This window comes from Globicephala melas, chromosome 3, assembly GCF_963455315.2.
Source record: "Globicephala melas chromosome 3, mGloMel1.2, whole genome shotgun sequence".
Taxonomy (NCBI): domain Eukaryota; kingdom Metazoa; phylum Chordata; class Mammalia; order Artiodactyla; family Delphinidae; genus Globicephala; species Globicephala melas.
In genome coordinates this window covers 42,209,814-42,222,955 of record NC_083316.1, presented here as the reverse complement: position 1 = coordinate 42,222,955, position 13,142 = coordinate 42,209,814, and the positions used below count along the sequence as shown (strand labels likewise).

The 13,142-nt window shown below is 54.4% G+C and overlaps 2 protein-coding genes across 2 annotated transcripts; both read left to right on the top strand.

Annotated features, from left to right (window-relative positions):
- The first annotated feature begins 213 nt into the window (after nucleotides 1-213).
- CCNO (cyclin O) lies at nucleotides 214-2,332 on the top strand. Its single transcript, XM_030842576.2, has 3 exons — nucleotides 214-588; nucleotides 1,207-1,392; nucleotides 1,847-2,332. The coding sequence occupies exons 1-3, from the start codon at nucleotides 214-216 to the stop codon at nucleotides 2,330-2,332; spliced, it is 1,047 nt and encodes a 348-aa protein (XP_030698436.1).
- A 4,225-nt stretch (nucleotides 2,333-6,557) lies between these two features.
- MCIDAS (multiciliate differentiation and DNA synthesis associated cell cycle protein) lies at nucleotides 6,558-12,890 on the top strand. The gene is made up of 7 exons (XM_030842564.2): nucleotides 6,558-6,674; nucleotides 6,762-6,858; nucleotides 7,039-7,130; nucleotides 10,380-10,452; nucleotides 11,018-11,229; nucleotides 12,085-12,195; nucleotides 12,453-12,890. Exons 1-7 carry the CDS (start codon nucleotides 6,558-6,560, stop codon nucleotides 12,888-12,890), a joined length of 1,140 nt encoding a protein of 379 aa, XP_030698424.1.
- Nucleotides 12,891-13,142: the final 252 nt, after the last annotated feature.

Sequence of the window (13,142 nt, the reverse complement as noted above, 5' to 3'; positions counted from 1 at the left end):
CGCGCTCGGGAGCGGGTCTTTAGCCGGGAAAACGCGGTTCTTGTGCCGCTCTGGGCTCAGCCAGTGAGAAGCCGGGGGTGTGGCTGAGGGAACCTGCAGGCAGAGTACTTATGGGCTCGCCGCGGGTCAGGCCTGGCCTCTTCCGCACTCTCGCGCACGCGTGCCCACCCTCACCGCAGCCGGGGAGTCGTAGAACGGCCACCGGGCTTTATCATGGTGACCCCCTGCTCCACCAGCCCCGTGAGTCCCGCCGCCCGGGCTGGGAGGCGGGACGACCAGAACCTCCGTGCCCCGGTGAAGAAGAGCAGGCGCCCACGCCTCCGGAGGAAGCAGCCGCTGCAGCCGCTGAACCCGTGCCCGCTACCCGGAGACTCTGGCGTCTGCGACCTGTTCGAGTCCCCCAGCTCCGGCTCGGATGGTGCAGACAGCCCCGCGGCGCGAAGCTGCAGCCCCCTACCCGGTCCTGCCCAGCAGCTGGTGCAGCTTGATCTACAGACCTTCCGCGACTACGGTCAGAGCTGCTACGCCTTCCGCAAGGCGCGGGAAAGCCACTACCACCCGCGGGAGTCATTGGCGCGGCAGCCACAAGTGAGGCGCTGGTAGAGCCAGCTCTCCACCGCCGCTCCTCTTCCTCTCCCGGGCTCTCTCCTTTTCTGCTCTGTCAGCCCTCCGCGGCGCCCCGGCCCTCGCCAGCCCGACTTCTGCCCCCGGTCCGAGCGGGAAGGGGCTTTGGAGGGCCGGGCCACCAGCCTCATTTTACAGATGGAGAAAAGCGGGGCCTGGACGGCTTAAGTGACCTGCCCGAAGTCTCCAAACTGTTTAGCAGGGACGCGGTAGAATGCAGATTAGTTAAGACAGTTTCTAGGTTCGAGTCCAGACTCCTACCGACCCCAGCAAGTTACTTCACAGTCCTAAACTTGTTTCTTCATTTGCAAAGTGGTGACCTCCCTGCCCCCACTGATTGCTGAGAGTATTACACGAGGTAACGTGTATCCAGGCACGAATCCCGGCGGCCTGGCTCCTAGCCCTGCCTGTGCTCTTTCCACAGCAGCGCTGCCCACCTCTTTCCGTTTCCAGCGCCTTTAGGTTTTTCCTCTGTTTCCTGCCTCCCTCCGGGGACGCTCCCTAGGTCTTCGTGCCCTGTCCCTTCCACAGCCGCTCTCAGCCCTAGGCTCAACTGGCCCGCCTCCCTCCTCCCTCCGGCAGGTAACGGCGGAATCCCGCTGTAAGCTGCTCAGCTGGCTAATCCCCGTGCACCGCCGGTTCGGCCTCTCCTTCGAGTCGCTGTGCCTGACGGTGAACACTCTGGACCGCTTCCTTATCACCACGCCTGTGGCTGCAGACTGCTTCCAGCTGCTCGGGGTCACGTCCCTGCTCATCGCTTGCAAACAGGTACCTCCACGCGGGGTCTGGGGGGCGGGGGAGCCAGACTCCCAGCCGCTCTCTGGCCGCGCGGCTCTTCAGTGCACACGGCTGAGTGCAGGGTTCCCTGAACTCATTTTGCAAGCTTACATACCCCACAGCCTTAACTACAGAATTCCCCCCAAAACGAACAATCCTTTCACCCAGCCCGCAAAGAAATAGGCCGCGTGTCAACAGCTCTCTCTAGCCCCTCTATTCTAGTCTCCGAAAAAGAAAAAAAAAACTTCAAAATTTCTCAAACCTGTTTTCAGCGTTGCGCTGGAAGTACACCCCAGTTGATTACAGTGGAAGTATGGAGAGGCGAAGCCCCAAATATCTCGCTGGAAGGGATGGGGGAAGTCCTGGTTTTCTCCCGGGTGTGAGACTGGGTGGGCCTCCGGCCCTGGATGCTGCGCAGCGAGGGATGAGCGCCCCTGTGTTACAGGTGGAGGTGCACCCGCCGCTCGTGAAGCAGCTCCTGGCCCTGTGCTGCGGCGCCTTCTCCCGGCAGCAGCTCTGCAACCTCGAGTGCATCGTGCTGCACAAACTGCACTTCAGCCTGGGCGCGCCGACCATCAGCTTCTTCCTGGAGCATTTCACGCACGCACGCGTGGAGGCCGGGCAGGCAGAGGTGTCCGAAGCCCTGGAAGCGCAAGCCCTGGCGCGCGGGGTGGCGGAGCTGAGCCTGGCTGACTACGCTTTCACCAGCTACACCCCCTCCCTGCTGGCCGTCTGTTGCCTGGCGCTGGCAGACCGTATGCTGCAGCTCCCTCGCCCGATGGACTTGCGCCTGGGCGGGCACCCCGAGGCGGCGCTGCAGGACTGCCTGAGCAAGCTGCAGCTACTGGTGGCCATAAACAGAACGTCCCTGACTCACATGCTGCCCCTCCAGATCTGCGAGAAGTGCAGCCTGTCCCCGAGCTTGAAATGAAGTAGACCCTTGGTCTCCTTTGATCCCCTGGCCTGGCTGCTGGACCTCTCCCATTGCTTTGAAAGAGTGCAGTATTGGCCTACAGAGAAGGGTTCAGTCCTCCCACTTGGTCACCAGGTCATCCTGCAGGTTGTAAATAGTGTACGATTGTGGGGTTTCATTGTTTATTTATTTTGCTAACATCGCACAAGAGAAGAGACGAGTCTTTCCCCAATAAACAGGCTATCTGTGGTGGTTTGTCTGAATACTACCAATGCGAGTGTCCACAAAGAGGGAAGGTGAAGGCAATCTGGGAATAGAGGTGATCAGTAACCATGGAGGGTTCCTCCCTCCCCCCAGGCATCTCTGTTTGGGAACACCAGGTTTGGAGAGGTTCCTGTAGACCGAGGTTCCAGTTACAAGGCAAGTCAGGGTCACTTGCTGGCCTGTAAATGGTGACCTTGTTAGGCTGAGGACTGCTCACTCCTAGAGGTTCAAAGGGCGAGGTGGGGTGTGAGGCTGAAAAGAACCCACAGCAGTCCATGTTGTCTAGCGGGGCCAGGGGGCACACTGCTGGTGCAGAAGATCCCAGGCTGAGAAGCTTTGGGGACTGCAGTCCCACTAGCTAGGGCAGCCAAGAGTTACCCTGACAACTGCCAGATGTGGGAAAATGAAGGCTGTGCAGGCAGTTATGGCCATTCCAAATTGAGTCCATTTATCCTGCAATCACATGTTGAACAGTTCTCTCTTGTCTTACACCTACTATGTGTGAGCCCATGGTAACAATGGTGCAATAGTAATCATGGCTATCATTGAGTGCTTACATGTACCAGGCACAGTGTTCAGCATTCATTATTTCATTCCTTCAGCAGTTCTATGAGGCAGAGTCTATTATCCCATTTTTCAGAGAAGGACACTGGGCCGCAGAGAGGTTAAACAATAGTGGAGCAGCCAGGATTTGAAGGCAGGTGATCTGAGTCCAGAGTTCCACCCTTTGCCACATGCTCAATTTCCTCCACTTACAGGTTTCTGGAAATGCTAAAAAAAAAAAACAAAAACGCCTTTTCCCAAGGTAGGTGTGGGACAAGTGATCTGTTCAGTGCCCTCCATTTAATAGGGACTATGGAGAACATATTTGGAGAGCCAGTACAGTCCTTGCCTCTAGTCATGTCACAGGAGTCATTTTACAGATGGGAAAAGTGAGTCAAGAAATGCGACAGAGGCTTGCTGGAGTTCTGTGACTCCACAGCTGTCCCATCATCTTCATTCTCACTGTTGTGAATCTGCTGTAGACCCTGAATCTATAACCTCCAGCAAATTAACCTCTCTGAGCCCAATCGCTGATAGCGGGGCTATTATGAAGCTTAAATGAGATTGCTATGAGGTAGTATAAAGTAGTGCTTAAACACTTGGACTCTGGAGTCAATTTGCTATGTCACCTTAAGCAAGTCACATATCTATGCTTAAGTCTTTCCTGTAAACATGAGAGTAACAGTAGCATTTACCTGGTAGTGTTGAGGTATGGATTTAATGAGATGTTCTCTACAAACCCCTCAGCACAGGTCCTGCCTGGCACATAGCAAGTCTTCAAGAAGCCTAGGGGCTTCCCTGGTGGCGCAGTGGTTAAGAATCCACCTGCCAGTGCAGGGGACACGGGTTCGAGCCCTGGTCCAGGAAGATCCCACATGCCGTGGAGCAACTAAGCCCATGCGCCACAACTACTGAGCCTGCGCTCTAGAGCCCGTGCTCTGAAACAAGAGAAGCTACCCAATGAGAAGCCTGGGCACCAACAAAGAATAGCCCCTGCTTGTGGCAACTAGCGAAAAGCCTGCGGGCAGCAACAAAGACCCAACGCAGCCAAAAAAAAAAAAAGGCTGGTGGCAGCCTGCATAATGATGGGGTGTGGGGGAGGAGTTACACAGAAAAAAAAACTTGGTGAAAAAATAGAGATAAAGCAAATACAGGAAAATGTTAATGCTACTGTTGATCATTGTACTGTTTTTTTCAAATTTTCTGTATGGTTGAAAAAATAAAGTTTTGGCAGAATAAACTCAGTCATGTTCTACTGCATTTAGAATAAATCTAAATGTATTACAAATGGCACAAATAAAAAGCAAACTCAAAACATACTTAGAGAAATTTCCTTGCACTTCTTGTGCACCCAAGTACTCTCCAGAGACAGGAGCACCTTACGAACGCTTCTCTCCTGATATGTTGATATGCTAAGCTCTCCAGGAACTTTCTCCTCCTTGGCTCAAGGAGGGGGAAGTGGTGATCCCCGAGCTGTTTGAGGAAAAGCTGGTCTGTGATGGTGAAAAGGAGGAGGAAAATCATATCACCTGTTCCAAGTGCCAAAATATCTGGAGCTCTCAGCCTGGCTATTAGGGGATGGGGTACCTCTGCAAAAGTGATTTTGGGGGGAGTTGTCTTCACCAGCATTTACTCAGCTAAGATTGATATGGGGGATTTGGTTCCAGAATCATCCAGACCAGGAATCATGTAATCATGCTATTCCAGCTCCTGTTGCCACAGACAATCTACTGTACATTTTTATGCACAATGCCCATATTTTTCTACTCCAGTGTGGAACTCATTGATGGAAAATGGGCCTGTTTTGGATCTTGCCATGTGTAGAGATCTCCCCAAAACTCAGCTAAGAGCTTCCCCACTCCTTTTGCAGACTGGGAAGCCATTAAGGATAGGGATGGGGAATGGACTGACTAGTGGCTAAGGCTACTCAGGAACCGGAGGAAGTAAGAGACAAAGCCAGCAAGAGGCTGTGGGAGGCTGCAGGTGCAGCTGAAAAGGCACTTCAAAACAGCAACATTAATTTATCCACACCAAGCACCAGTCGCATTACAAAAACAATCTCATCTTCACAGCAACTCCTCTGAAGTTAGTGTTATGTTTTTCCAAAAGAACTGGGGTTCAGTTATTTGGTGGAGCCTGGGTTCCGACCCTAAAGCCAGAGCTTCTTCCTCACCATCAGCGACACCACACCAACTCTAGCTGGCTGACCTCACTGGTTCCTGCATCTATAGATGCCTCAGAGAGTCTCTAAGTCTATTCTAACTATATCATTGGATTGCTTTCCATCTCTGTCAGGGGGATCTTGTTTATTAATCCAGATAATAAGTGCAAATAAAAGAGGATCTTTCACTACTCCTATGAGGTGTAAGGCACCAATTTAAGGTGCCCAATAGGGTGGTCACAAAGATTTCAATTTCAGATGATTGTTCAAACTGTATGGATATAAGAGTGGTCCTGAAAGAGACCCCTCACCCAAGGATCTAGAGATGCCCCTTCCTGGGAGAGGCTTCCGGCTTGGGAAGAGGAGCGAAGACTCCGGCTGAGTCAACAAGGCCGGTTGTACAGAGAGTGACCAAATGCCTCGAGCGGTAGCTGAGGCTTCCGGGGAAGAGACCGGTTTTAGGGGATTTGGGGCTGTCCACTGTGGACATGTGTGACCCTCTCTTTTAAAGGCTGTGCTCAGGTGCTGCTGCCTGAGAAAGTGCGGGGTAGGGGTAGGGGTACGGAGCGGGGCTCTAGGCATCAGACCAAGTGGATGTCAAAACCAGGAGGGCTCCCTAGCCTTGGGTGTGGGGACTTCCGTAATCTGGGTCTGTTCTGGGGAGTCCCTGCTGGACTCCTACAATACATCCCCAGCAAATCCTACATGGCGGGGCAAATGCCGGGGTCTGACTTTGGCAGTTGACACTCCAAGTTTGTTTCGTGCCTTGTGGCTGGCGTGGGAAGAAAATGAAATAAGAATCGTTAACTTTTCCATATTCCCGCTGTCCGTACGCGGAAAGGCGGTACCCAGCGTTAGGGACCAGTAGGGGTTGTCCTCTCCTCCTATGGCGTGGTCGAGAGGCCGCGGCGCCAACGCTAGCCAAAAGAGCGCTCGCGGGCCCGGGCCCCGCGCTCGCGGCTCCCGGGGGAAGCCGCGTTGCCAGGTTGGGTTTTAACGCCTCCGCCCGCGCACAGATTGTCCGGGGCTGAAGGCGCCACCACTGGCGCTCAGGCGCGAGCCGCCCCTCCCGCGCGGCGGTCCTCCTACTCCACCCCGCCTTCCCTCCTCACCTTCACAGTCGCCCCTTAACCCCACCCCGGCCACGCGCCTCCCCGACTTCCGGCCGGCTTCAGAGCCTCGGGAGCGCTGGGTGTCGGGTCGCCATCCCGGCCCGGCCGCCGCCTCCAAGCAGTCGACGCGGGGCTCCAGGCCTGAAGCGGGCGGGGAGGCAGGATGCAGGCGTGCGGGGGCACCGCGGGGGGTCGCCGGGCCTTCGACAGCATTTGCCCCAATAGGATGCTGGATCTGCGAGGCCGGCCGTTCGGCAAGCCCGGGAAGCTGGAGAGGAAGGTGGGGCCGCAGGACGGAGCCGGGCAGGGTCCTCACGCTCCCGGCAGTGAGGGCTGACCCGCGCTCACCGTTTCTGTGCCCGGCTAGTTCGCCCCTGCGCGGAAGCTCTTTCTCGGTAGCAGCGGCAGCAGCCCGGTGTCGGTGTACGAGGATCCCCCAGACGCCGAGCTCGCTGCGCTGCCAGGTGATACCGGTGGTCCCTGCGCGACCCCTCGGGTTCCCCGCGCCAGGTGGGTGGGGCGCGCGGGCCTCAGAAGAGCTTTTCTCCCTGGGGTTTCGGAGTCCTGGCGGCGATGCCAGCGGCGAGCCCTTGCGGGGAGGCTTAGGGTCCGCCCGGCGCGTGTCTCCGGTTCTCCCTACGCAGCCCTCACCACCATAGACCTGCAGGACCTCGCTGACTGCTCCTCGTTACTCGGGTCCGACGCGCCGCCTAGTGGTAATTCGGCCGCCTCACAGGTACCTCTCCTGGTGGAAACTCGCGGCCTATCGAAACCCAAACTTCGATTCGGGAGTCAGTTCTCTGAGTTTCCTCAAAGAATCCTTTTGGGTGGGGAGCGCAGGCACATCTGGCTAGCGGGGGGAGATGTCCTGCAGAAATCCAAGCCTCGAGGATTAGAACTTCCTCCTCCCTCCTAGTATGTTAACGGTGGCCGCATTCTCAGAACTGTTGTGACCAACTCTGGACAGGGAAGCTCATCTGGAGGGCTCCCCTGCCAGACGGGTCTCCCATTCCCCTCCCCATCTATTCCTTGGAGCTGCGATAAAGCAACGTGGTGGTTGCGCACTGAGGGACGAGGTGGGTAAATGGGAGCAAAGTTGCTCTCTGGGCACCTATCTGTTCTCCCAACATGCCTTTCCCGGCCATTCATTAACCATTTTCATTCCCTGGATGTCTAAGGAGTGTGGAGATTGGAGAATAACTTCTCGATCAAGACTGGAAAAAACGAAGAGAATTTACATTTGGAGGAAGTGGGAAGAGTGACAAAGGACTCGAAGAAATCTGACTGAAAACGTTGCTCTCTACAGAGATGGCCCTTCAGCAGTTGGGCACTTTATAAAAGTCCTTTTCGCCCCCTGCAAAGGCTGCTGCCACTTACTCCCATGGAGCAAAGAGGCATTTCCCCCCAAAACCTATCTTCTTACTTGCATCCCACTTCTACCACTTGCCAGGGCTGAGACTCCCCAGCCAGATGATGGCATCTCCCAGCACTGGTGTCTGGGAGGTCAGAAGCCTGCCTCATCGATGGATATGAATGCATCCATCGATGCATATGAATGGATATGAATAGCTAGATGCAACCTCCAGGACAGGTGCCAGTTCCAGGTTCCTGGCAGCAGGTGCTTGGGATATGAGGTTTCACGGGAACAGACCAAGTACAGAACTCTCCAGAGGAAATGACCACCTCCTAGAACTGGGGTTGGTGTGGTGGAGCAAAGCTTCCCAGGGCCTCTCCAAGTGCCTCTTAGAATTGGGATAGAGCCTAGGGAGACTCAGGGTAGGTGGCAACTGAGAGCAGAGATTGTGAAGGCAACAGGTAAGAGTGAGAATTGCCCTGCAAAGGCCATTCTCCTGTTCTTTTAGGGTTTGGATGCTCAAATGAAAAAAGGCAATACATGAGCATCTTTCAACGGACCCAGAGGGCTACATCACGCCCTTACTCCAACATGTTTATTTTGCAAGAAAAAAGCCAAACCAAACCAAACCAAACAACAACAACAGAACCAAGCAGGCTCTTGCTGAATTTTTGCTTATGTATACAGAACTTAAATTTGACATCATGCTCTGCGTTAAGTTTTTTGGTTTTGTTTTGTTTTTGTTTTTTGGCTGCTGTTTGTGTTGGAGAAATGCCAGGTTTTTACCTAATTGGGAAGATAAGATTCACAGTTTCAAGGACAGAGCTCATGCCCGATGGCCCAAGCAAGAGGTCCAGGGTTTTTCCTGCTGGAAGGCAGAACTGGTACAGAAGGAGATATATCCCTAGGGGAAGATTCTGTGGGGGAACCCCCTGGCCAGTGCACACTCTGGTTATATTTCTCTTTCCTGTTGGGGAAAGTGGACAGAGAGAGGAAGTGCTCTAGAAGTGTTTGAGGTCCAGAATGGGCCAAGACCTGGGATAGCACAGGAGGAAGCATTTCCTGGATGGCTGTCCCTGAGAGTTGGCCTCTAGTCTCATGGTAAGGGCTTTTCTCTACTGAAAGGGAGACCTTTGAGCCCTTGGGAAATGTCTCATTTCTGACTCCTTCAACCAGGGAAGAACTTGTGCTTCAGGATTTGTCTGGGGCCCTCAGTCTTTCCTTTCTAAGCTCCCTTCCCCTTACAGACTCAGTTCTCAACTGGTGCTAGAGGTTTCCCTGGTTGAAGCTCTCCTCCCTGAAGGAAACTGATACTTGTACATTCTTTGAAGTTAGAGTCAGAATAAGTTCCTCTTCTCAGAAGTATTTGAATAGTAAAGAAGGGTGTTTGGGAGAAGAATATGATTAACCCAAAGGAATAAAAAAATTGATAATAATGGAATCAGTAGAATAGATATTTCTGATGGGCACACTGGATGCACCCCTCACACCATGCTCCTCGAGAGGCTTCTTTCCCCTTCCCAGAACTGTCTTCATTGGAAGCCAGGCTTTCCTAAAAGAGAAATAAAAGCTAGAGGCAATGAGGTATAGAGGAAAGAGGACTGAAATAGGCACCAGCATTCTGGGGCAGAAGCTCCAGTTTCACTATTTCAGAGCTGGGTCGCTTTCGACAACGCGATTTCTCTGAGCTTCAGCTTCTCCATCATGGGAGGAGTCACTTCCTGGGCCCTGCCTACTTCCTACATTGGTGTGAGAATGAACAGAAAGACTCGATGTAAAAGTCTGTGTCAACTCTGTCCACGAATTAAGGAAATAAGAAGTTTCCTGGTCACCAGGCTTTTGCAGTCTCCTTCCGTCTCACGCACCCAGGCACATTGCAGGAACCCAGGAGAGTGTCCAGTCCAAGATGCTGGAGATGCATCACGCCCTACGGGAAAAGTCAACTCCAACTTTTTGAGAAACAGAAGAGCAAGAGGGGCCACGCCTGCTGCGTGCTGAACAGAAGCACTTTCCATAGCATCCCTGGCCCATCTCTTAGCCTCCCTTTTCTCTTTCTGTGTGGGGAGAGGTGGTTTAGTTGTGACTGAGCCTTGGCGGGATGTGTGGACTCGAGCCACTGCTTTGGATGCCTGCGCACGCTGGCGGGTCTTGGGAGGAAGGACGGTGTGTTCGTACGCCATGCTCCCAGCTCTTAGAGCTGTGGCTCCTTGGCCTGTGGGAGGTAAGTCGGAGCTGAAGGTCTAAGCGGGCGCACTAGCAACGCGCCTGGTTGGCTGGTGACTGGCCAATGAGGCGGCGCCGGACTGTGCCGGCTGCCAGAGGCCGGGCGCGGGGCGGCTGTGCTGCGCGCAGAAGGAGCGACGCGCGACGCAGCAGCGCGCATTTTCAGCGCCCGGCAGGACCCTCCCGACCGGGTCCCCGCTTCGTGCGTCCCTCTCCCCACCATGGCAGTGCAAGCCTGCTGGATTCCGTGTCTCGGGCAGGGCTTTGATTTTCAGGTACAAGTTTCCGCTGCGGGCGCGAGTGCATGCAGACCTGCCATCGAGCCCGGGAGGTTAACTGTCGGTCTAGGAAGTGTTCCAGACCCGCCAGACTCAACATTAACTAGTTTGTACCTCTGGTTTGTTTCAGAACCACTCCCTGCAAACGGCAGCGGACTTCGATCTGCAGGATTTCAGAGACACCGTGGATGATCTCATTGCAGGCAAGTGCAATCGCTTTGCAGTTCAGTAACGGCGGGGGTGTCCTCTACCCCTCAAATCTGACTAGTTCGGATTTCGTGGTCCTGAAAGTGGTAAACCCTGTACCTGTCAACGACTCGCCAGCAACTCATCAAAGTGTTTGGCTCATCCAAATTTAGCTCTCCCCCCCTTTTCCTAATGGAGAAGATGAGTCGCTGGATCTATAGCGCTTTCTCAGTTTGCCCGTGTGAGTTCTGGGAGAGAGAACCCTACGCTGTGACGTGGTCTGGAAGACGCTGAGTGACAGGAGTGTGCAGAGTAGTGCATTTGTGTGACTTCAGGCAAGTTTACCCTGGCCACCGTGGAAATCCAGTTCAGATCATCTCAACAGGCATTTATTGAGCGCCTGCTGTGTATGTACAGGATATCAGGTAGAGCCTGGGGATCGTAGGGATTGCAGAGTGAGGGGTGCTTTATTAATAAAGAAAAATCACGTAAACCCTATACCCGCGTGATATTTTGTCCCTGCAGTTAGCTGGGCACGAGTCTGAGGCTGCAAACCCAGCTCCCTCTCTTCCTCTTCATCAGACTCATCCTCTATGATGTCGCCTCCCCTGGCGGGCGGAGACTTCCCCTTCTCTCCTTGCGACGTACTGCCGTTTGGTCCCTGTCTCTCCCCACAAGCCTTGCAGTCACCGCCGCTGCGCCCTCCCGACGTGCCCCCACCAGAGCAGTACTGGAAGGAGGTGGCCGACCAGAACCAGAGGGCGTTGGGGGACGCACTCGTGGAGAATAACCAAGTAGGGACACTGGGCTGGCGTCCAGGAGTCCTTGGGGCGGGGGCAGGGTATAGGGCTCCGGGAGGAAGTGGGGTTGCAGGAGCGGGAATGAGCCCCCTTGGACGTTAGAACCAGTGGACGAGTTTACGTAGCTGCTGTTGCTCCACTGACTCTACCTCAGTTTACAACGTCACTAAATGGGAATAATCTTACCCACCAGATTTTTTTTTTTTTTTTTTTTGCGGTATGCGGGCCTCTCACTGTTGTGGCCTCTCCCGTTGCGGAGCACAGGCTCCGGACGCGCAGGCTCAGCGGCCATGGCTCACGGGCCCAGCCGCTCCGCGGCATGTGGGATCTTCCTGGACCGGGGCACGAACCCGTGTCCCCTGCATCGGCAGGCGGACTCTCAACCACTGCGCCACCAGAGAAGCCCCATCCACCAGATTTTTTTTTTCATCCACCAGATTTTTAATAGGGCCACCAATACTTATTGAAGGCTTTCTATATGCCTGGTATTGTGCTTACCAGTTTACTTTCCTCATTAATTACTCACAACCATTGAGCTAGATACTTTTACCAGCCCTATTTTACAGATAAGGAAACTGAGTTATAGGAAGGTTGAACTTCTATATCTGCCTGTTGCCCAAGTCAGCACTCCTCACCGCTACACTGAGGATTAACTGAGAAACATTTTGTCTAAGTGCTCTGTAAAAATAAATAAATAAATAAATAAATAAAATTATTCTCACCAGTGTAAACGTCCTTGGGGCCCCAGTTTCTAATTAGACGTTAGGATCTGCGTTCAATTTATGCAGAGTTTACAGACGAGACCGAGCACGGTAGACTATCCCTGAATGTTTGGGTCTCCTCCTGCAGCTGCACGTGACGTTGACCCAGAAACAGGAGGAGATCGCCTCACTGAAGGAGCGGAACGTGCAACTGAAGGAACTCGCCAGTCGGACACGGCACCTGGCCTCGGTGCTGGATGTAAGTGGGGCGCGCGCGTGTAGAACACTGCAGAAACTCGGAAATGTTCTGTGCACCTCCCACCCAGCTCCCGGTGTTGGGAGCCGGCGGGGGTCGGGGAACGGAGGGGACCGCTGGGAGCTCGCTGAGTCACTTGCAGGCGTTGCCTAAGTCGGCCGAGTCGCGCAGTTCTAAGTGCGCCCAGGTCTCCTTTGAGCGCCCAGCACGAGGCGAGTCCGGCTGGCCCCAGGGCGGCGCTCCTCCCCATCTTTTTGTAGAAGCTGATGATCACACAGTCCCGGGATTTCGGGGCGGCAGCTGAGCCCATCCCACTCAAGGCGACTTCCAAAAGGAGCCTGGAGGAGTTGTTGAGCGCGGGGCAGGATTGCGCGGAAGTGGACGCCATCCTGAGGGAGATTTCCGAGCGCTGCGATGAAGCGCTGCAGAGCCGCGATCCCAAGCGGCTCCGGCTGCAGCCCGAGCTCCCGAGCACGGACGGCAGGCCTGGGAACCTGCACGGCGCCTTCCGGGGGCTGCGCACAGACTGCAGCCGGAGCGCGCTGAACCTGAGCCACAGTGAGCTGGAGGAGGGCGGCTCCTTCAGCACCTCCATCCGCAGCCACAGCACCATCCGTACCCTCGCTTTCCCCCAGGGAAATGCCTTCACCATCCGGACAGCCAACGGGGGTTACAAATTCCGCTGGGTCCCCAGTTGAGCTGAGATGTGGTCCTCCGAAACACTGCCCTTTATCCAAACTGAAGCGCCTGGAGGCTAAACGGGAGTAGCTGAAACCTGGTTTCTCAGAAGAACTCCACTTGCAGAGCCGACGCCAGCCTGAAACTTTTTTTTCAGGAACAAAAACGTTTTGACACTGATGCACTGTAAAATTCTGGTACAAAATACTGTGTAGTCCCTCCCCTTTTCACAGCGAAACCGTGTGTGTATGTGTGTGTGTGTGTGTGTGTGT